The sequence below is a fragment of the Vombatus ursinus genome, unplaced genomic scaffold (genome assembly GCF_900497805.2).
Source record: "Vombatus ursinus unplaced genomic scaffold, bare-nosed wombat genome assembly UNPS02015175.1, whole genome shotgun sequence".
Lineage (NCBI taxonomy): Eukaryota > Metazoa > Chordata > Mammalia > Diprotodontia > Vombatidae > Vombatus > Vombatus ursinus.
The window spans coordinates 9,046,675-9,069,295 of NW_020954953.1; the positions used below are offsets into that span (position 1 = coordinate 9,046,675).

Consider the following 22,621-nt stretch of genomic DNA (forward strand, 5'->3'; position numbering starts at 1 on the left):
ATAGCAAGGGGATGACAGGAATATGTGCTGATTATCTTGGGGAGATTGGGGACATACATGCCATTTGTTGTAGTTGTTCAGTCCTTCAGTCACGTCTGACTCTTCCTGACCCCATGGACCATAGCAGTCAGGCCTGTGAATGGCTAAATGTTTTGATCTTGCCACTCCTTTAGACTCACAAGCTTGCCTGAACTTTCTCTCTGCATTAAAGGTAATAGTTCTCAGGACTACCTAGCAGTTATTACTACTAGCAGCCAGCTTACCGTTCCAGGCAATGAGCAGCTGTCAGCACCCACTGGGGAGCTATGAGGGTACCTCCACAAAAGTGGTTGCCAAACCTAGAACAGAGAGGCAGGTTTTAGTTGAAGAACTGATTGTTCATTTCCTACTAACCTGTTGGAAGGCAGCTATGGCTGACCATATTAACAGATCATATTATCCTTCCTAGATAAAAAAGAACCTCAGAAATTCAAAGCTAGATGGGTCTAGAGCACAGGCTGTAGACACTGTGCCTGGTACATGGTAAGTGCTTAATAAATGCTTGTTGACCACTGGCTGACTCTTAAAAATTGGCACAAGGTAAGCGTTTAATAAATGCTTGTTGACCCACTGATTGGCTCTCAAAAATTATGGCGTCCAATCCCCTCATTTTAGATAGGATATGAGGAGCCTTGGATTCAGAATGACCTAAGGGCTCAGTTAGAGACTAGAACACAGGACTCCTCACTTCTCATTCAGTGTTCTTTCTATTCTAACACCCAATATCAATGGGCTATGTGCTTCATATCAGTTTTCTGGCATTGGAAATTTTCTGGGTGGGCTTTTTTTAGTATCTTTTAAAAAAAATAATATTTTATTTTTCTCCAAATTACATGTAAAAACAATTTTAACATTCTTTTTTTTTTAAATTTTGAGTTCCAAATTCTATCCTTGCCTCCCCTCCCTGAGACAGTAAGCGCACCAGTATACTCTTTTCCTTACATCATGAGATTTCTCCAAAGAGTTTCATGAATTCCTTATTGAGAGTTTATGTTAAATTTAGAGCTGGAAGAGACCTTAGAGGTCATTTAGTCCAACCTCCCCCCCATTTTGCAGATGAGGAACTGAGACCCAGAAAGGGTAAATGTCACATAGGTAGTAAGCATCAAGTATGATCTGAACCTGTGAGGTATCTGACTCTAAATCTAGCCCACTTTCCACACTGGCTTTTCATTGGTTAGCTAGGAGTTATCACATCTGGGTAGATTGCTAATGATCTTCTCTACCAGGAGTGTGCTGGAGCCAACTTCCACAGGCTCAGATGAGCCAACAGTTAAACGTTTTCAGTGTAAGTGCATGTTACACTTCAGAAATCAACAAATCCTACAAATCAGGTCTCAATTTATTGTTTTGTTGATTGTCTAGACTTAAAGCAATGAAGAAAATGTTAATAATGCGTTAATAGTGAGTTTTCAGGGAGTTTAACATCTCCCAGCACTTTCTTGATTTATGCTCTAGCCGGATCAGCTCCAGCCCCAACCCTGCCCCCAGGATTTGTCAGTTGGCAGGTAGTTATTATGTCCTTGGTCACTCACCATGGAACATAGAGTACCTAAGGGCCCCTAAAACAGAGATTGCTTGAATTCGTGGTGCTTTCTGCTCTAATGGAGATAACTAGCCACGGGCTTATGACAAAGATTTTATTTCTGAGACCTTTTGCTAAGATCCATCAAGATCATTTCATAGTGACCCCAAGGGACAGTCTTTTAGGGAATTCTGCCAGTTTCAACCTAGAAGTCTTATTTCTTGGAGACATTCCCTAGAACATCAACTATTTGGATGGCAGGACATGCTGTGAAAATGAAATATTTAATAGGTCCAAAGATCTGAAAGGCAGCATGGCATAGCAGACAGAGGGCTGGCCTCAGAGCCAGGAAAACTTGGATCCAAGTCTTAACCTCTGACACATACTGGCTATGTGACCCTAGATAAGCCCAGGCAACTCTCTAAGACTATAGATTGGAGAAGGTACCTACTTGGATTGGTAGAGAAAATTTCATTGTCTAGTGTATTTTTCTTTTCCAATGAAATACAGATTCAGTCTGTATCAGGGAAGCTAGTTGGGCAGTGGATAGAGTGCTGGGCCTGGAGTCAGGAAGACCAGAGTTCAAATCTAACCTCATATACTTTCTAGCTGTATGACCCCGGGCAAGTGTTTGCCTTACTTTCTTCAGCTATGCTGTTGTTCAGTTGTTTTTGAGTTGTGTCCTACTCTTTGTGAACCCATTTGAGGTTTTCTTGGCAAAGATACTAGAGTGATTTGCCGGTTTTTTCTCCAGCTCATTTTACAAATGAGGAAACGAAGGCAAACAGGGTTAAATGACTTGCTCAGGGTCACGCAGTTAGTAAGTCTCTAAGGCCAGATTTGAACTCACAAAGATGAGTCTTCCTGACTCCATGCCCAGAGTTCTATCCTAGTTGCCTCCTAGCTGCCCCTCCTCAACTATAAAATGGGGTTAATAACAGCACCTACCTCAAAGTGTTGTGAGGATTAAATGAGATAATAATTGTGATATAAATGCTTATTTCCCTCCCTCTTATCACTATCATAAGATGTTAAAATAGTATAGAGAAATTATCAACATTCCTCCAGCTTTATTTTTATTACTGATTGACTGGATATTTGTCTCAGGAGAGACTGGGACCTAAGGGAAGGATGTTGTACAAGGTGTCAAATAGATCACTGTTTTTGTTAACTTTATTTTTAGTGAAAAGGGAAGACTAAATCTGAGGGTGGGATGGGAGGGAGGCATATTCAGAAATAACTGTGCTGTGGAAACAAAACTGGATCATCAGTAACTGTTTTGAGGGTTTTATTTGTTTGTTTATTGCTAAGCCTGAATAGATTTTGGATCCTGAATTCCTTGAGAGAATACGGTATATTCAAGCTCTGTCCACTAGGAGGAGCTTCCATTCCAAAGGAGATTGGCTAATAGCACTCTTTCATCCCTTTGTATGGATTTTTTTTTGGGGGGGTAGGGCAGCAAGTAAGGAGAATGTTTTGGTTAGTTTGATCTTCCATTTTACCTTCCTATAGATAATTAAATTACTTTCTTCTGAAATGTCAGTATATACTTAAATATAAGTACTTGAATAAAAGTCTTGCTTGGAAGGAATGTATAGAATGGTTTACTGTTAAGTAAAGCATCTTACCTTGTTCTGAGACTGATCTGCCAGGGCCAAGAGTGGGGTTGAGCATAACACCCACCCACAATTCTTCCTGGGCATTTCAGTGGCTCTACTCTGGGTTTTCCACAGTCAAATGAAATTGGTGAGACTTGAGGAAGGAAAAAGATGGCTTTTGAAAGGGCTTAACTTGTCAGTTCTATCATTCAATTCAAGAATGATTAATTAGTAAGGGTCAAAACAGAAAATGTCAGCTAAGTACCACAAACTATGTAGGCACAAACATCTTTGGGAAAGACCCATTAGAAACCTTCCAAATTGGTAGTAGGCAACACAGCACCCTGGATTTCCAAAGGAATTGACTTCTAGCCAAAATGGCTGCCTGAACTGGTGGTGGATTGCCCAACTCCCAATTACTTATTTTTTATTAAACCCAATAATGATGGATAAATCCAATGAAAAACCTACAGTAAATGACTTTTTCTACCCCAGAACTGAAGAAAAAGTCAGCCAGAAGCCCAAAGGCAATAGGAAAGGGAATCTGCCAGCAAAGCCATTACCAAAGTGGAACAACTTCCCAGAAGGACTAAAATATCTTTAGCCTATGAGGCTCAACATCCAGATGCAGCCAAAAAAGAGGGCTCCCCCAAGAAAACCCTAGGGAGCAACTGACTAAGACATGATAGGGACAGCACTCAGACTGGAACAGCCTAGGATCAGGGGGTCTGAGGTCCTTAACATTTTTTCCTGAGACCCCAAAGAGGACCCTAAAGATCCAGTGCTGTGAAGCTCAGAAATAGAGGAGGCAGTACCTAACCCCAAGAGGTGGAGGTGATCTCATGACCCAGGAGACCCAAGATGAGTCCAGCAGGGCTGATTACATTAGCCAAGAGTGCAAGTGGCCTTTCTTGGCTCTGGCACAAAGGCCTAATTCAGGAAAAGGAGAAAAGTATAAATAAAAATAAAATTGAATAGAAGGAGCATAGGGGACTGGGTTGTAATTGGGGGAAATTGTGCAGTGCTTTAAATGACCCCAAAGTTCTACCAAATTAATCAAAAGCTCATCTCTTAAATATAAATATTTTTCCATGATGGTTGCTTGTCATGAAATACTTTGAATTCTAAAGAATAGAAGTCATAGGTCACTCAAAGGGCAGAGAGGTACATGGTCAACATGAATAGACTAACACAGAATATTGCAGACCATTCTGCAGTACCTAAATGACAATCTATTCCGATGAAGAATTGCATAGAAGTGATAGAAATAATATTATCGGGATATTATTATGATTGGCAAAAGAAGTGAGCTGTTGATGTTGTGAGAGCTCATATGCTCCATTGGCCTCCATCCAATGTTAAAATGCCTAGAGGAAGGCCTGCAGTAGGTTAGGTAAACCCTCCTGTGGAGAATAAAAGGCCACTCTGTGACCGACATTTGACAAGATTCAACTATCTTATGCAGAAACTTGAAAATGTGACTAAGAAGCTATTCTTATTTCTGTTGAAGGTTTTAAAAAATAAGAGAAGGGGCAGCTAGGTAGGCAGCTACCACCAGTTCAGGCAGCCATTTTGGCTAGAAGACAATTCCTTTGAAAATCCAGGGTGCTGTGTAGCCTACTACCAGTGGATAGAGCACCTGCCCTGAAGTCAGGAGGACCTGAGTTCAAATCCGGCCTCAGACACAATAACACTAACAAGCTGTGTGACTTTGGGCAAGTCACTTAATACCAATTGCCTCATACCCTCCCCCCCCAAAAAAAAGAAATAAGAGAAAAGGGAGGAAAGTGAATTACCACACTGAGGGATGTCACAGTAGTCAAAGAGCTTTTTAGGATTTATTGTGTAGCACCAAGGACCATTGGGGTCACCATCAGGATTACGGCAGTACTGGAAGGAAAAAAGAGAGACTTGTAATACTCTAATGTTGTGAGTGAGGGTATCGAGGAGTTAACACTTTGTCCACTTCTTAGGAATGCTCAGTTATTGGGCAGCAAGGAGGCCACAGACTTGTGAGAAGGGGAATCTGAGTAAAGTCCTAGTGACTTGGCATTGCCTTGGGTTCACTTCGGTAATATTGCTCCAGGTGAGGGCTGTTTTCCTGTGGACTCATAGGTCACAGGATTTAGAACTGGGAAGGGAGAACATGCAAGATCTTCTGGTACAGCCTTCTCATTTCCCAAATGAGGAAATGGAGTCCTAAGGAAGCAAAGTGACACTTCCAAAGGTTTATGCTACTAAATAACATCTTGGAAGCCCCCCTTCCCCCACCCACCCTCTTGTCATCCCCCAGAAAAGCTATCCTTTAAGGAAGGTGTGAGACTATGGCAAAAACACATCGGTAATAAGGCAAGGTACTTGGGGAACTCACCTCGAAACGCCCATTTTAACAGGTTAAAATAGACCTCAAAGACAAACATTATATGGTGCATGGTAAAGAACTCTAGAGCTAACATCAGAGGATGTAAGTTTGAGTCCTGGGCCTGCCATCAATGTGACCTTGGGTTTTTATCCCTCTAGGCCTCATGTTCCTCATCTCTATTTTATTTTATTTTTATTAAATTTTATTTTTTAATTAACAAAAATATACCTTCTCTCCCTCCCAACCTACCTGTCCCCATTGAAAAGGAAAGAAAAGAAAACCCATGTAATAATAGCTGTAGTTAAGTAAAACAAATTCCCATATTGGCCATGTTCAAAGAAATGTAGATCTCATTTTGTTCTTTGAATTCATCACCAGTCAGGAGGTGAGTATCATGTTTCATGAGTCCTCTAGAATTGTTTCCTCATGTGCAAAATGAGAGAGTTGGATTAAATACTTTTGAGAGTTCCTTCCAGTTGTACACTTATGATTTTAAAAATATGTAGAACTCTTCGAGGTAGGTGTCAGAAGAAACAACAAATCTTCCATTCCCCAGGGAATACAATCCCTGGTAATATTTTGTATGCCCATGTATTTGAACTGCCTCTAGCTGCCTTCTTCAGTTCCCAAATAACAGGACCAGCCTTAACCTAACAACCCCCGTGATTATAGAAGTTAAGCTGGGTTTTCTTTTTCTTTTGAGGAACGGAGATGGCAGAGAGAAAAGAAATTCTGTGGGAATAAAAGTTAAACAAATGAATTTGGTGCTGTTTACATTTTTTTCCAAGTTTGCCCTTGGATATGCCTCTGGAGTAAAAATACTATGTGAGTGAGGTTCCTGTGCAGCCCAGGCCTGGCACAAGGTGCCGGTGACAGTGGTTGATCTTTTGCCCCGGTAGTCTTTCCCACTCCCAAAGATACAGTCTGCATAAAAAAGGAAAAGAATGTATTGTAATATACTTTCCAGCAGTGATTGAAAAGCACACACCCCCCTCTTCCTCCCCCCCCCACCCTAGGGATTGGTTTGTGTCAGATGACAGGCTGAATATTCAGATCCTCTACAAATTCTGAACAAGCAATATTGATTCATATTTGTTATTCTGACCAGTTGTTGAAAGAGCTTATTGGCCTAGAAATTGGAGATAGAATAACAGTTTACAGAATTTCACAGAATAATCCCAGTGAGATGGTGTGACATGGTGGAAAGAACTCTGGGGCTTGATTTCAAGCTAGAAAGAGCAGCTAGGTGGCACAGTTGGATAGAGCACTGGCCCTGGAGTCAGGAGGACCTGAGTTCAAATCCAACCTCAGACACAGAACACTCACTAGCGGTGTGACTCTGGGCAAGTCATTTAACCCCAATTGCCTCACCAAAAAAAAAAAAAAATTTCAAGCCAGAGGACTATGGTGTGATCTACTTTTGCTGAGTTGTTTCAGTTATGCCTGACTCTTTGTGATCCCCACATTGGGTTTTCTTGGCAGATATTGGAGTAATTCGCCATGCAGATGAGGAATTGAGGCAAACAGAGTTAAGTGACTTGCCCAGGGTCACGTAGCTAGTAAGTGACATACACTTGTTTGATCGGAAGAGAATTCTTGAATAAATTTTTAAATCATTGGAGAGAACTACTTCAAGAGAAAGCTACATGTTGGGAAAATCATTTTGGCAGCTGAGTGGAGGATAGATTGAAGTCGAGAGACTTGAGGCAGGGATACTAAATAGTTGACTATTGCAGTAGTCCAGGCAAGAGGTGATAAGAACCTGAATTATCGTGGTCATACCGTGTCAGTGCCAATATCCTGAGGAAGTCAATTAAAACTACCCTTCCCTCCTTCCTTTAGGACTATATTTATCCTAATCTGAAGCGTTTGGGTTTATATGAAAGAGAAATCTTTTTAGTCCTTGACTATCAATTCCAAATCAATGTCATGCTCCCCTTTTTCTAGATCAGCCCAGGAAAAGACCCCACCTTGAAGTAACATTGGCAGTGATTGGATGAGGGCAAGGAGTCCTGGAAAGAAATCTTTTTAATTACTTCCACTAATGAAAGCATCTCTTGAGTTCCCCCTTTGGCCAGCTGGAAAGCAGAATCCTTGATGGGGATGGTCAAAGAGGGATTAAATGACTTTAGGAAAATGATTCTCCAAGGTCCTGCTGAAAGTTTTGACTGTTCTGTTTGAGGAAGCAAACTATTAACCTAACTTTTCTTGACTCCTATAACTATGTTTTATCTAGTTGTGGAATATTATTCTACTGTTTTGAGAATATCATAAATTGTAGCCAGAATATGGTGGGGGAGTGATAAATTTTCAGTCATGGGGGTGTCTCTTTCTGTCCATCTTTGGTTCTCTAAGTGGAAATGATTAGATTAGAATCATCTAATTTGATTAGAATAATCAAAATGAATAAAAATTTTTTCTAACAGGCTAGTGCCTGAAATGAGGAGTATAGGCAATTAGAATCTAGGTCTAGGCTCCCCTTCCTCTGCTCTTTTTTTGTCAAGGTAGTGATGAAGTGCAGAAAACATTGGGTGCCGAGTTAGAAGACATGGTATGGTCTACCTACTCTGTCACATAGCTATATGACTCTGGGGGAGTCACTCACTTCCTTTCTCTGAGACTTGGTTTTCCCCTATGCTGAAGAAGGATAGTAATAATTTCATTATCCAAGTGAGGGTTATGAACTTGGACAGACTTTGAGAGATAGTGGAGGATAGAAGGGCCTTGCGTGCTGTGGTCTATGGGGTCATCAAGAGTCAGACATGACTGAACAACAACAAGGGAGGCTTGTTGTGATCTTTAAGAGGCAATATGTGGGAGTATGTGTGTGGAAGGTGACACCATGATTGCTCTGGTAGGTCAGCAGAAGTTCTGCAACTTTTCGCCTTGGAGAATTGCCACTTTGGAGCTCTTCAAGCAAAGGCTGGATGACCGCTTGGGTGGTGGTGGAGATTCCTTCCTGGATGGGTTGGACTCCGTGGCCTTCGATGGAGGTCCTTTCCAACTCTTAAATTCTATGATTCTGTGAGTAGCTGCAACAAACCCTTTCTCCAGCACTAATTCAGATCTAATAAATTTTGAATGGAATTGAATTCTATCTTTCTCTGGGGTCAGTTACAAGAACTTATCAAATCCTGAAATTTTCACAAATGCCTCTTAGTGTGTGGTTCAATGTTTTGTTTATTGTGCTCATTTCAAGGACAAGTGATTTCATGTTTACATTGCTAATAAGGGCTCTTTCAAGGTGCGTTGATATTTGAATCCAGCAATATTCAATCAACCAACTGTTTTGGTGGGTTTTTTTGTGTGGGGTTTTTTTTGTTTGGGTTTTTTTTTTTAGGCAATTGGGGTTAAGTGACTTGTCTAGGATCACACAGCTACTAAGTATCAGATCTGAGGCCAGATTTGAACTCAGGTCCTTCTGACTTCAGGGCTGGTGCTCTATCCACTGTGCCACCTAGCTGGCCTTGTTTTGGTGGTTTTGAATGGTTCTTAAGATTCTAATTACTTTCCTCAATTTCTACTACCCCCTTCCCAATCATCACAGGGCACCAATTTGAGTAGGACTCAAAAAGGGTGGCTTCTGTGTATGATTCCAGAGAATACAATAACAACAATAACAATCCCCACTTATATTGCTTCAGAGTTTACAAAACAGGGCAAGTCAGAAGTTGAGTGATGGTTGAGTCATTAGACTACCAAATGGTAGAGACAGAAATTAAACATAGTTTGTGGTTCCAATTCCAGTACTCTTTTCAATGGACCCTACTACCTCTCACAAAACCATAGGATCATGCTATTTTTGAGTTGGAAAGTACTTTGGAGATCATAGATTTAGACCTGGAAGGAACTTGAGAGAGCCTCTGAAAGGGGCAGCTTGGTGGCACAGTGGACAGAGCCCTGGGCCTGGAGTAGGGAATCCTGAGTTGAAATCCAGCCTCATACACTTACTAGGCATGTGACCTTGGGCAAGTCACTTAACCCTGTTTGCCTCAGTTCCCTCATCTGTAAAATTGGGATAGTAACAGCACCCACCTTCCAGAGTTGTTGTGAGGATCAAATGAGATGATAATTATAAAGTATTTAGCACAGTGCCAAGTAAGTGCTATATAAATGTTAGCTATTATTATTATTATTACTAAATCCAGTCCAGCCCTTTTACTTTACAGGTGCCAAAATTAAAAGTAATAGCTGCAATTCAAAATTCAGGTCCCCTTTCTCCAAAGTCAGTACTTTATCCACTGTAGCACTTAAACATATGTGTGTGTATATAAATTTATGTATTCATAAATACATGTGTATACAAAATTGGTTTTTGGTTCCTGTTCTGAGATTAAATAGGTATCATTTCTAATTTCCTTCTGATAGTATCTGTTCTTTGCCCCTGGCAGATAGTGTATAACCTATCACCCTTGTTGCTGTATGGCCATTTGATTTGGGGTTGGAGAAGAGAATGGATATATAATGAAAGCAGAACCTAGAAAAATATGTTCTAGCTTACCACCATTAAAACTCTTAACCTTTTTCCCCTCCCATATTAAGTGCCAAAGTCCTACCCCGTTTTCCATCTCTGATACATATTAATAGTCAAAATTTGTAAATCTCCCCATTCTTGGCTTCTCTACCCATAAAGACTTCTCTGTCTTTCCTCTTCCCTGTGTCAAAGCCTACAGGCCTCTAAAAGATGCTTAGTTACCTGAGTCTGAGGGGGAAGTTGTATCTACACGAGGATCGCTTGTAGTTTGGCCATTTGGGAGATTCCATCCTGTTGCCGAACATTTCTCCAGGTTACAGAATTCCCACCTGACCCTGGGATCCATGGTATAACACCAAGGACTTTTATCCCCATCTGGATTTCTGCAGTAGTTCCGTTTCAAATCACTGTAAGAACAAAGACAGTTTTTGTTATTAATGATGAGAGAATATTTAAAGTCACATAGGAATACATATCAGTTAGAATTTTCCTAGAAGGGTGTTTATTTATAAATTATGAATTCTTTATATCAAAGATACAAAGACAGCACTATGACCCAGCAGAAAGTACATGAGGGCGAGACTATTTCTTTTTTGTCTTCCTATCTCTTATGTCTTAAGTATCTTTGTATACTTGTATAAAGGCGTGGTAGTAGTAGGTGTTTAATAAATGAATTTAAATTTGACTTGGTCATAGAGGCTTATGATAACATTTCTGATTTTCCAAAATTCCAAAGCCAGCCTTCTCCCAAGGGGCCCAGCCATATCTATGCGAGAGGCACATTTTTAAGTTGTATATTCATAAGACAGAGGGTGTTTACAGACATCTTTACAAAAACCATAGATCTATGGACCCTCATAGCATTCTTTACTGAGGTCGTTTTAATAAAACATGATGTGACTCATATGATCTATGACTCATGGCCTGTAATTCAAGTCATATTAGCTTCATTTAGGGCGTTGAAGTGACCCTGGGTTCCTGAGGGCTTTGCCAGAAGACTGCAAGTTCTGTCACATCCTACCAACCTAGAAAAGTTTCATGTCCAGACTTGGTGACAGACTCTTTGTCTGGCATCCTAAATAAGTTCAGAGGCTCATTACCAGGTAGGCTACAAAGAGATGGACCAGCTAGGTGATACATCAGGTAACCTGTTAGACTTGGAGTCAAAAAGCCCTAATTCAAATCTTGCCTGATACTTAGCTGTGTGACCCTGGGCAAGTCATCTAAACTTTCTCAGCCTCAGTTTCCTGATATGTAAAACAGGGATAATAATTAACACCTGCCTCCCAGGGTTGTAGCAAGGATTAAATGAGTGATATATGTAAAGTGCTTTGCAAATCTTAAAGCTTTGTAAATGCTATAATTATTACTGTTATTGTTGTGGTTATTATTGTTGTTTTGCTCCGATCAACCCCCAGTAACCGATCCACCAAGGTATAAAGGCATTGTAACCTGTATGAGGGGAGGGAGTCACCAGGGTGACGAATCGTGCATCTCTGAAACATGACTTGACTTGTAAGCTCTGACTCATAGTCTGCCACTTATTAAGAAAAATTGTGCTGTGGAGTAATCACCTACAGTTGCAGCAGATACAACATGTCAACAAAAGCTAGCCTTTGGTAACAACCTACGCTTTTATACTCTTCTACTGTGGGTGGCTTCTGGAGTGAGTGAGTGAGTATGTTTGTGTGTGTGTGTGTGTATGTGTGTGTGTGTGTGTGTGTGTGTGTGTGTGTGTGGTGGGTGGGGAGGGAGAAGGGATCTGATAGCCATGATGAATTGCTACAACAGAATAGCCTTTGACCTGCAGGTGTTAGCCTCCTTACACACTTAGGGAGTAAGCTATTGGATCCTGCTACAGCAGGAGCCCTTTCAAAGGCCTCCTCTCTGAGGCAGACCTCACATCATTTTCAAGGTCCTCGTGTCCCTGGTGCATCAATTCTATTTCTCCTCTCTATTGGCCTAGCTTTGACCCACTGCCTCATCTTGCACTCCTGCTTCTGTTTTTTTCCTTTGCACCTGCCTGCCTGCCTGCCTGCCTGTCTTGGCTCTCCCAGTTCTGATTCATTGTCCCATCTCCACAAATTGGTACTCACTGCCCAGGGCCCAGAACATGACAATGTGTATAATACAAATTCACAATCTTAGTATGGCAGGACAAGTAGTCATCCATTCTGTATTTGAAGGTTTACAGTGAAACAGAATCCACTACCTCCTAAGGCATCTCATTATACTCCCCACCCACTTCTCACACACACACACACACACACACACACACTTGGGGATATACTTATATCAAGCTGAAACCTTCCCCTTAGCAACCTTTACCCATAACATCTAATTCTACCTTTTCGTGCCAATTAAAACTGGTTTGTATAAGGGCCCTTCATATACTTGGATTCAGTTATCCTAGTGTCCCCAAAGCTTTGTCTTCTCTAAGCTAAACATTCCTAGTTCCTTCTTCCAGTTCCTATATGACACACTAGATGATCCTGTTACCATGGCAATCACTCTTCTTCGATGCATTCTATCTTGTCAATGCACTTACTAAAACATGTAAAACATGTTTGTATACCCACATTCACAGGTGTTAGGACTTAGGATCACCGGTGGCTTTGACACCTCTCACCATGTTAACTCTTTTGTTGGGGCAGCCAAGCTACATGGTATGAAGATTCCATTTTTTATTAGATGATACCATCACTATATACATTGAGGTTGTTCTAAAGTCTTTAACAGCCATTGGCTTGGAATCCTCCCAAAGATCTATGCTGAGTGCCCCTCTGAGTCTTTCATTAAAATTTGACTTCCACTCCACCCCAAAACTGGTCATACCAAGCTTTTTAAAGCTCCTGTCTCTCCTGCACTCAGAATGAGGAACATTCTGGAATTCACTAAGGGCATAATTCACTAGTGGAGAGCCTGCTAATATGACGTTTTTCTGATGGGCATCTAAGTTTCCTATTTCCCTTATGGGCTTCCCTAACAGATATATTGGGCCAAATTCTTGGCTGGTGAATAATGTGGACATACGCATTTGGGAAATTATCCGGGGTCTTCTCATGTCGGTGGGGCACCATTGAAAACCAGGCCTGGCACTTCTTCCCTGAGATTGTGGTGGATGATGTCCCACGGTAACTTTGTCCATTGCCTTCATAGCATTCTTGGATTACAGGGCTTTGCACAGGGGGTGCTGCAGTAGAATTAAAAGAAATTAGACAAAAATACTGGTTGTTTCTTAGACATCTGATGCATGAGAAGTGCTGGTGACTCAGGTGGTAATAGGAATAACCAATAGGCTAACTGGGATCCTTGGGCATGATTAATTCAACAAACTCTTACCATTTCCCAGTGTTGCCCACTTGAGACTGTGCCCTCCCCCTTCTAACTTTTGGCTTTGACCTAACTCCCAACCACCTGCTTCAATTTAATTCCATCCACAACTCAACAAGCATTTAATAAGCACCTGCTGTGTTTGGAATAATGTTCGAGGCACTACGAGAGGAAGCAAAGTTTAGCCAAGACTTTTTCCTCTCGTGCTAGTGATCACTGTTATCTTGGCGCAACCTGACCTTCTCCTGTATCCTCACCCCCATCCAATTCAACCCTAACCTACCTTCCCTAGGCCTATTCTTCCCTTTACTACCTCATTCTACCATTGATTAGCTTCTTCCACAATGCCCTTTGAGGGAAAAAAACCTGTTCTATTGTAAACAAACACTCCTACATCCTTCCACTCTAACTAAAGCACTCCCTTTGCCTCTTCAAAGCAACTGAAATTTGACATCTGTCAGTGGATGCTACATTCTTATCAATGCTCTTAAAAGAAGACCATTTCTCCTTGATTCCAAGGGCAGGGAAGAGGGGTAGGTCTCCTCCTTTCTCTCAACTGCCATTTGCCAACAGTCTTTTCATTTTCATCACTCAACCTCTCCCAGATACTTCACCTTCTCTCCCCACCATCCACATTCCTTTTATCTACCAAACTCCTAAACACTGGACCACCTTCTTCAACAGCATTAGCACCTGGCTCACGGTCATCCTTTCCATCCTGTCCCCTGCCGTCACCCCCTGGGACTGAGATAGCCATGTGAATGACCTTCCTTCCTGACACCTTGGCTGAAATTCTTCAACCTCCTCAACTCCAGTGGTCTGTAATTCTACTCATACACTGCTTGGCCTCCCTTTGGGCCTCACTATCACTACTTCCACAGTGATGGCCCATTTGAGATTATGTAAACTAAATTTTTAGTGGACCAAATCAGCATAGTTTTATGACTTTCTCTAGCTGTGTTCAGCAACATGAGAAAAGAGGCAAAGGTAATGCATGGGAGCAATCTAAGGCTGGAGCTCACAAGGCATGGTCAGTAATAGGCTAAGTGGGCAAAGGACTAGAGAATAGAGGGTATGGAGAGTTGAGCTGGTTCATGAGGGTGAGGATAGGGAAGGGAAGAGGGTGTAGCCAATGCAGCAGTGATGGCCTAGAAAAGAACTAAAAGTTTGGAGACCACAGTGAGAATAAAGAACAGGGTTAATCAGAAAAAAAGGAATGACAAAAGATTATGATCAGATAATTGAATTTCAGAGTTCATGATCTTGTGGGTGATCACAATATGAAGGGTATGATTAGCTCTGCGTGTACATGAAGTGGGGTGGAGGAGTAGGTCATGGGAAATGAGGAAGTCAAGGAACTGGGAAGTTATGGTATTTGAGGGAGTGCCAATATGTATGTTCAAGTCCCCTAATGTGAGGACAGGAGTTTGGAAGGAGAGAAAGCATTTGCTTCTTTCACAACAACCCTGTGAGGTAGATAGCATCAATATTATTGTTCCCATTTTACAAATTAAGAGACACACTCAAGGAGTTTAAGTGATTTGCCTATGATCCTACAGCTTGTAAGGACCAGAGATAAGATTTAAACCCAGGTCTCCTGACTCTAAGTACCATGCTCTTTCCACTGTCCTGTACACATCTCTGTCATACTGAAGGAATAAATGGGATTTTCTGTGCAGCTGATGGGGTTCCCCCCCAGCTCTGCAAATACAATTCTTAGCCAAATAATCTATTCCCTGATAACTGGAATTAGAATAAGAACAAAGACCTGTAAAGTAGGAGGGTGTTGGAGGAAGGGGAGTCACATGACCCCTTTTGGCCACATCACTCACATCATTCACAAAAACCTCCCTTACCCACTGTTTCTGTCCTTGGATGGGAAGAGCCACAGGAAGGTATGGTACAGTTTTCCCACCTAGTTTCACTGCTGGTGGTATAGCACCAGGGTTGTGTCTCCCCATCAGGATTACGGCAGTAGTTTTCATCCAAACCTCTGAAAAGAATTTGTTGAAAGTTAATTGAATTGGCATCAGCAACAGACAGGAAATATTTTGCCATTGTAATGAACAGACTGATTTATACATGACACCAAAGGTATGTGCCCACCATGACACAGCTCAACTCAGAAATCATTTACTAGATGCCTCCTGTGTGCTAGGCACTAGAAATGTATGGGTGAAAGTAATATAGGCTCTGACCTCCCGTGCTAATGCTCTGCTGGAGGAAGGAATATGTGTGTAGCAAGGCAAAGGTTTAGAGCACTAACAGAAGGAATCATAAAAGAGATCTTCCAATGGGGATGCTTGAGCTGACTGAACCTTGAAGGGAGCTGGAGATTCCCAGAGGCTGAAATAAAGAGAGAAGGCATTCCAGGCATAAGGGACAATCTATGCAAAAGCATGGAGGTGGGAGAGAAACTGTCCTGTACAGGCAACAGCAGGTAGAGGTGAGTGGGAAATAATTTGTAATCAGTTTTGAAAGAAGTAAGTTGGAAGGGCTGCTAGGTGGTGTAGTGAATAGAGAACCAGGCCTGGAGTCAGGAGGACCTGAGTTCAAATCTAGCCTAGGACTCTTCACATTTACTAGTTGTGTGACCCTGGGCAAGTCACTTAACCCTGATTGCCTCATCCAAAAAAAAAAAAAGGGAAAAGAAAGGTAAGTTGGAGATAGTGAAAGGCTTGAAATGCCAAACAGAAGACTTTGTGTTTTACCCTACGAGTCAATAGGGAGCCACTGAAGCTTCTTGAGCAAAGGAGTGAAATTTCAGACACACCGGGTTGAACAAATGCCAGAGGTATAGTTTAAGTGCAGTGGGCTCACATACAATTGCAGCTCCTTTCGGGTGTGAAGATGTGTATCTGGACTTTGGGAGGGTTACTTAACATAAGTCTTTTGGGGGTTATTATTTATGTTAAAGAATCAGTCACCACTATCACAGAATTAATGGCAGAAGGGTCTGGTGAGTATGGAGGTGGAGATAGAGATGGAAAGGAAGGTCTGTCTCCCACACAAGTTCGTATAGCCTTCCCCCTTCCTTACACAAGCCTCAGCCAGTCTCCATTATTTTCTGATGCCTAAAGTCTTCGACCCCAAGGACCAAGTACTAGATTTGGGATCAAGAAGCTCTAGGTTCCAATCCCAACTCTGCCACATGCTACCTCTATGACATTAGTCAAATCCTTCAACTTTCTAGAACTCAGTTTCATCTGTGGAAAGAGAGGGTTGGAGAAGAAGACCTCTGAGTTTCCTTCTTACTCAAAATCTATGACCTGTGATCTTAAAGAACATGTATGAATGGAATTGAATTCTTCTGTATTATATTCAGCAGCCATCAACTGGGGACTTACTTGCAGGGAAAGTTTTCTGGGGTCCGGTTATGCTTATGAGGTGTCTGGCTGTTCCAGCGTTGACAAGTAAGCCCGGATGTAGTGACCGCAATGTTGCCTCTGTAGTTTTCCCCTTGTCCCTTTAAGCACTGAAGCATTGGACCAGAAGGTGGTGGGGGTGTAGCTTAAGGAGGAAAAAAAAATATATATATATACACATATATATTGCATTTTTTGAAAACACAGATGAACATTAGAGGAGAAAAAACTGGCCTATGTTCCCCTTTTGACTCTACTTCCCATGAGACTTGGCATTTAGATGTTGTTTTTCCATTTTTCACAAGGTTATAAGCTTGATGAGGCTTGCATTTCCCTCACCTGTTTTTGATCTGAGACAGTTGAAGAGGAGTCTTTTCTGGCTGCTCTCCACCCCCTTATACGTGCCTGTTTTGGTCTGGGAACACTGAGGCAAAAAACAGGGTTAAGGGACTTGCCCATGGATCACACAGCTAGTAAGTGTCAGAGGCTGGATTTGAACTCAGGTCTTCCCGACTCCAGGCCCAGAGCTCGATCCACTGTTTCACCTATTCTCTGCATAAAGATAATCAAGACTTCAATTTCCCTTGCTGTAGACACTATCCTTCTATTATTGCAGCATAAATGTAACAGAGGTCATAGAAAGTTTGCCTGAGAAACATGGTGGCTGTGTAACCCTGTGCCAGTTGCTCAATCTCCTTGGGGCCTCAGTTTTCTCATCTGTAAAATGGGGAGGTTGAGCTAGATGACTTCTGAGGTCCTATCCAACTCTAAATTTATGATCCTATGTATGTTTGTGTCTCTGAATAGAATATAAGCTCCTTCAGGGTGGGGTTATTTAATTTTTGTCTTTGTATTCCCAAGCAATTAAGCAATCAGTAAACTTTTATCAAGAGCCTACCATGTGCCAGGTACTGTGCTAAGCACCCAGGTTACAAAAAGAGGCAAAATACAGTTCCTGCCCTCAAGGAGCTTACATGGAGCATAATGCCTGGCACATAGTAGATACTCAAGTGCTTGTTGACAGATTGGCCTGAGGTTTCCAGTAATTCATAGATATCAACGCACATAGTATGGGTGGTTAAAAAAAAAAAAAAACTATTGCTAAAATTTTAACCCAAGGAAGTAAAGACAATTTCATTGGTATTCCCAATGGTAGAAAAGTACTAGTAATAGCTGAGATCTATAGAGTAAGTTAAGGCTGACAAAATATTTGGCATAGATGACCTCATTTGACCTTTGTGAGATGGATCATACGAGATAGATAGTTGCCCATGTTGTTTTCTCCCCATTTTACAACTGAGAAAACTAAATTTCAAAGAGGCTAAATGACTTTTACGAGATCACATTAGCTAGGTGGCACAGAGGAGAGAATTCAGGAGCTGAAGTCAGGAAGACCTGTGTTCAAATCATGTCTCAGACGCTTCCCAGGATCTGTGTGACCCTTAAATCACTTAACTACTGTTTGCCTCAGTTTCCTTAGGAAGAGAATAGGTATTTGCTGCCTCAGTTTCCTCATTTATAAAATGGAGATAATAATAGCATCTACCTCCCAGGATCATTGTGAGGATTAAGTGAGATAATATTTATAAAATGTTTTGCAAACCTTCTAGTGTCAAATAAATGCTAATTATTTATAATGCCATATTAACTCTATTCACAGCTGGAATAGGAACATAGGTTTAGAGATGGAAGGGATCATGGACCTCATTTAGTCCAGGCCCTTCATTTTTCAAAGATCAAAGCTTGTGTAAACTGCAATTAGCATTTCTGACTTCAAATCTAATATTCTTTTCAATTTACTATACCTGGTTAAAAACAAATAGATGTGCTAGAAGTGATAGTTACATTATATGCCAGGAAAGTATAACTTTATATAGAAATTAATGAACTCTGAAGAGCTTAAGCAGGATGGAGAGCCTTTGAATGAAGAGAGAGAGAGAGAAGAGACAGGAAGAAGGAGAGAGGGTGGGGACACAGGAAGGGAGAGAGAGGAGGAGAGAGAGGGGGGTGAGGAAGAGAGGAGGACAGAGGAAGTGAGAGAAGGCGTGAGAAGAAAGAAAGTGAGAAAGGGGGACAAAAAGAGAAGAAGGGAAAGAGGAGAAGGAGAGAAAGACGGAAAGAGGGAGGGAGAAAGGGGGAAAGATAAAGAAAAGGAGAGAGCAAGAGAGAAGGGAAAGGGAGAGAGAGAGAAGAAGGGAGAGGAAAGAGGGAAACAAGGGGAGGGAAAAGGAGGGAGAGAATGTCCAATAAGCTGGACAGGAAGGTGGGAGGATACGGATGATGTTTGTCCAGACATCACACTAGTACAGAAGCAAAACAATTGGTACAAAGGTGCAGTACAGCAGTGACAGGGAACTTCAGCAATACAATTTCACTTTGCTAAAAGCAGAGTATCTAATAAAGTTTTGACTTTTGTTACTGATAATCTCTTATAAGGTAATAGAAGCCACTTTGGCCTTAATTCTGACAAAGAAGTAGTGGTGAAATGGAAATTGAACTATATTGTGAATCAGGAAACTGAGGGTCAAAGTCCAGCTCAGTAACTTAGCAGGGTGACCTTGGACAAGTCACTTAAGCCTTTCTGAGCCTTTGTTTCTTCATTTGTGAAATGAAAGGTTTTGGCAAATTCCCTAAAGTTTCACTAATGTTGGATATGCTATGATTTTTTAAATGGGAAAAATGGAAACCTTAGGAGAAAGTGACTGTGACATTTTAGAATTCTGAATTATTAAGAAGGCAAACATTGGACAGGGTCAAATATATACCCCATGCTTTAGGAAAACAGTTCTCAAAGTGTCCAGAGAATTGATAGGCACTCTATCCACTGCACCACCTAGCTACCCCCAAACAAAGCACCTACTATATGCTAAATACTGTGTTCAAGTGCTGGGGATATAAAGACAGAAATGAAACAATCTCTACCCCTAAGTACTTTTATTCTATCAAGTGAGAGACAGCATGCACATATATAGAGATACATAAAATTTATACATAATAAAATCAAGGTAAGGGGGAGGCATCCACAGCTGGAGAATCAGGGAAAACTTCATGTAAAAAATGGCAATTAAACTAAACTTTGAAGGTAACTATTAGGTATTCTAAAAGGGAATAGTCTCCAGGCACTGACACCAGTCTGTTCAAAGGCATGGAGAAAGGAGACGGAGTATATTGTGTGAAGTATAGCCAGTTTGGCTGGATGGGAGAGTGCATTAAGGGGGAAATTTAAATTAAAAAAGAAATTCCAAAGTGAACAAATAGGGTTGGGTTTTTTTGTTTTGTTTTGTTTCCTTTTGTATTTTCAAAACAAAAAAGCAGAACAAGAAGGGTATATGCCCACTACTTTGGGGTTGTTAATGAAATGTTAACAGACACCAGAAATAAAGCCAAATGAATCACCTCCTATGCTGCTTTCATCTTCTCTGTCAAGGAGAATGATTTTCAAGCTAGAAAGAGTAAAGCAAATATGGTTAAGAGAGAAATAAATTGATGGGAGGATAAAAAGAGAGTACACCTGATCCAAAAGAACTACATCAGAGGATACAGGAATGAATTAATTGGTAGATGTGATCACAATTCTGGAATCCCTTTGGAGAAGAGGAGAGGTGGCAGATGACGCAGGAAGAGAATATATCTCTGCAATGTTCAAAAAAGGTGTGGTAGGTTCTAAACTAGACCCATGTTAATCCCTAGTGAAATTCTAGAATCAACTATTAAACACTTTGTGTGTGCTTTGAAAAGGAAGAAGTAGACACTGGGATGTTACTAGCCTGGTATATCAGAAAAAAGGGACAGCTAGGTGGCTCAGTGGATAGAGCCCCGGGCTTAGAACCAGAAAGACTCATCTTTATGAGTTCAAATCTAACCTCAGACACTTACTAGCTGTGTGACCCTGGAGCAAGTCATTTAACCCTCAGTTTCCTCATCTGTAAAATGAGCAGGAGAAGAAAATGGCAAACCACTCTAGTACCTTTGCCAAGAAAACACCAAATAGGGTCATGAAGAGTTGGATACAACTGAAAAATGACATAACAACAACAAAATATCAGAGAAAGGCAATAATGCATCTGGATTTCAGAAAGACATTTAATAAAAGCTCTTATAACATCCTTCTAGACAAGATAGAGTAATGTGACTAAATGGTAGTCACATCATTTTAAGACTATAATGAAGACCTGAAGGGTATATTTATTAAATTAACAAATGATATGAAGATAGATCCAAAAATATCCCAAGAGAGTCACTGGAACAATGGGCCAAACCTAAGATGGCAGTATTTAATAGGAATAAATGTGAAATCCTGTATAATCCTGTGAAATCCAGGTCAAATAATCAACTGCTCCCATGTTTTGTGGTAGCAAAGACCTGGAAGCAAAGCACATTCTCATCAGTTGGGGAAAGGGCTAAATAAATTGTGGCGCATAAATGTAATAGAATTATTACTGTGCCATGGAAATGATGAATATGTTGATAATATGTTGAGAAACATGTGTTTCTCAAGAGAATGTCAGAGAAACATGAATGATGCAGTGAATGAAGTAAACAGAGCCAGAAAAATAATATATACAATAACTACAACAATGGAAAATGGAATGGAAAGAAAAAAAAAGTTGAATACCTTCACAACATCTCTTGTATACTTTCCCTTCTCTCCACTTAGTCGCTGCCCCAATTCAGGCCCTCGTCATTGTCACAACTGTTGCCTAACTGGTCTCCCAGTCTCAAGTTTCTCCTCCCACCTCTTCCAGTCCATCTTCCACTCACCTGCCAAGGCGACTCTTCTAAAATGTAGGTCTGACCCTGTCACTGCCTTTTGCTCAGTGAGTTTCAGTGGGTCCCTGGTACCTCCAGAATCATACAGGGTGTCCCAAAAGTCCTAGTGCAATTTTAAAGCTTTGATAGCTGTATTTCCATTAACTGGGGTATTAAGTCCTCTCTTAGACATTTCAAGTTCTTCATAACCTGGTACCTTCCTACATTTCCAGTCTTACACGTCATTCTCCTCCACATACTCCAAGATGCAGCTACCATGGCCTATTTGATATTCATTGAGCATGGCATTTCATCTCTCATCTTAATGCCTTTGTACTGACTGTCCTGCAGGCCAAAATTGCTGTGCCCCCTGACCTCTGCTTCTTGGTTTCTCTGGCTTTTTTTCAAAATTCAGCTCAATTTCCTCCTATTTCATAAAGCCTTCCCTGGTTTTCTCAATTACTAGTGCCTCCTCTCTCAGATTCCCTTTCATGTATTATACATACATATATATATGTATATATATATGTATATATATATATACATATATATCTTCGATTACCTAGTTACTTACATGCTATTGTACCCATTCATGAAATCCTCGAGGTTGGGGATTTTTTTTTTTTTGCCTTTATTTGTACTTCCAGGGCTTAACACATGGCACATAGCAAGTACTTACTAAATGTTTGTTGACTAACTGTAATTGCAATAGCCAAACTTGGCCCTGGAGAAGAGCTGGGGAAAATGTATCTCTCTTGTTTCTTGGTAGAGTTAGGAGACTGTGGGTTTGGAGTGCTGTAAACACTATTAGAAACTGTTGGTATATTGATTGGCTTTGCCGGGCTACTTTTTTTTCTTTTTTATTCTTTGTTCAAAGGATGTATCATTTGCTGGCAGCAGGGTTATGTTGGGAAATGAAGGTGACATGAAAACAAAAGATATCAATAAAATAATATTTTAAAGAATCAACTGCTCAGGTATAGGTGGAAGGAAATATGGGTTAAAGGCAATTAATGTAAAAAGATTTACGGTGGCAAGAGGATTAACTCCAAGTTTGGCATAATGTTCAACAAGATGATTTAGCTGCCTGAAAATTAATGTGATCTTAGACCACAATTAAAGAAGTAGAGTGTCCTGAACAAAGAACATAATTATCCCATAGCAGCTAGGTGGCAC

At 40.9% G+C, this 22,621-nt stretch overlaps 2 protein-coding genes across 2 annotated transcripts in view; one reads left to right on the forward strand and one right to left on the reverse strand.

The window, feature by feature from the left end:
- Window positions 1-22,621, forward strand: part of LOC114031431 (solute carrier family 22 member 3-like) — a 192,438-nt gene that overhangs the window by 136,332 nt on the left and 33,485 nt on the right. The window lies entirely within an intron of this gene.
- The window catches only part of LOC114031430 (plasminogen-like), a 71,007-nt gene that overhangs the window by 11,389 nt on the left and 36,997 nt on the right, over window positions 1-22,621 (reverse strand). The window contains exons 8-15 of the mRNA XM_027846501.1: window positions 16,679-16,841; window positions 15,188-15,324; window positions 13,032-13,191; window positions 10,221-10,405; window positions 6,300-6,448; window positions 4,959-5,052; window positions 3,193-3,316; window positions 264-338 (exon numbers count right to left, since the gene is read on the reverse strand). Of these exons, the coding sequence (XP_027702302.1) occupies window positions 264-338; window positions 3,193-3,316; window positions 4,959-5,052; window positions 6,300-6,448; window positions 10,221-10,405; window positions 13,032-13,191; window positions 15,188-15,324; window positions 16,679-16,841 (1,087 nt within the window). The remainder of the gene's footprint in view (window positions 1-263; window positions 339-3,192; window positions 3,317-4,958; window positions 5,053-6,299; window positions 6,449-10,220; window positions 10,406-13,031; window positions 13,192-15,187; window positions 15,325-16,678; window positions 16,842-22,621) is intronic.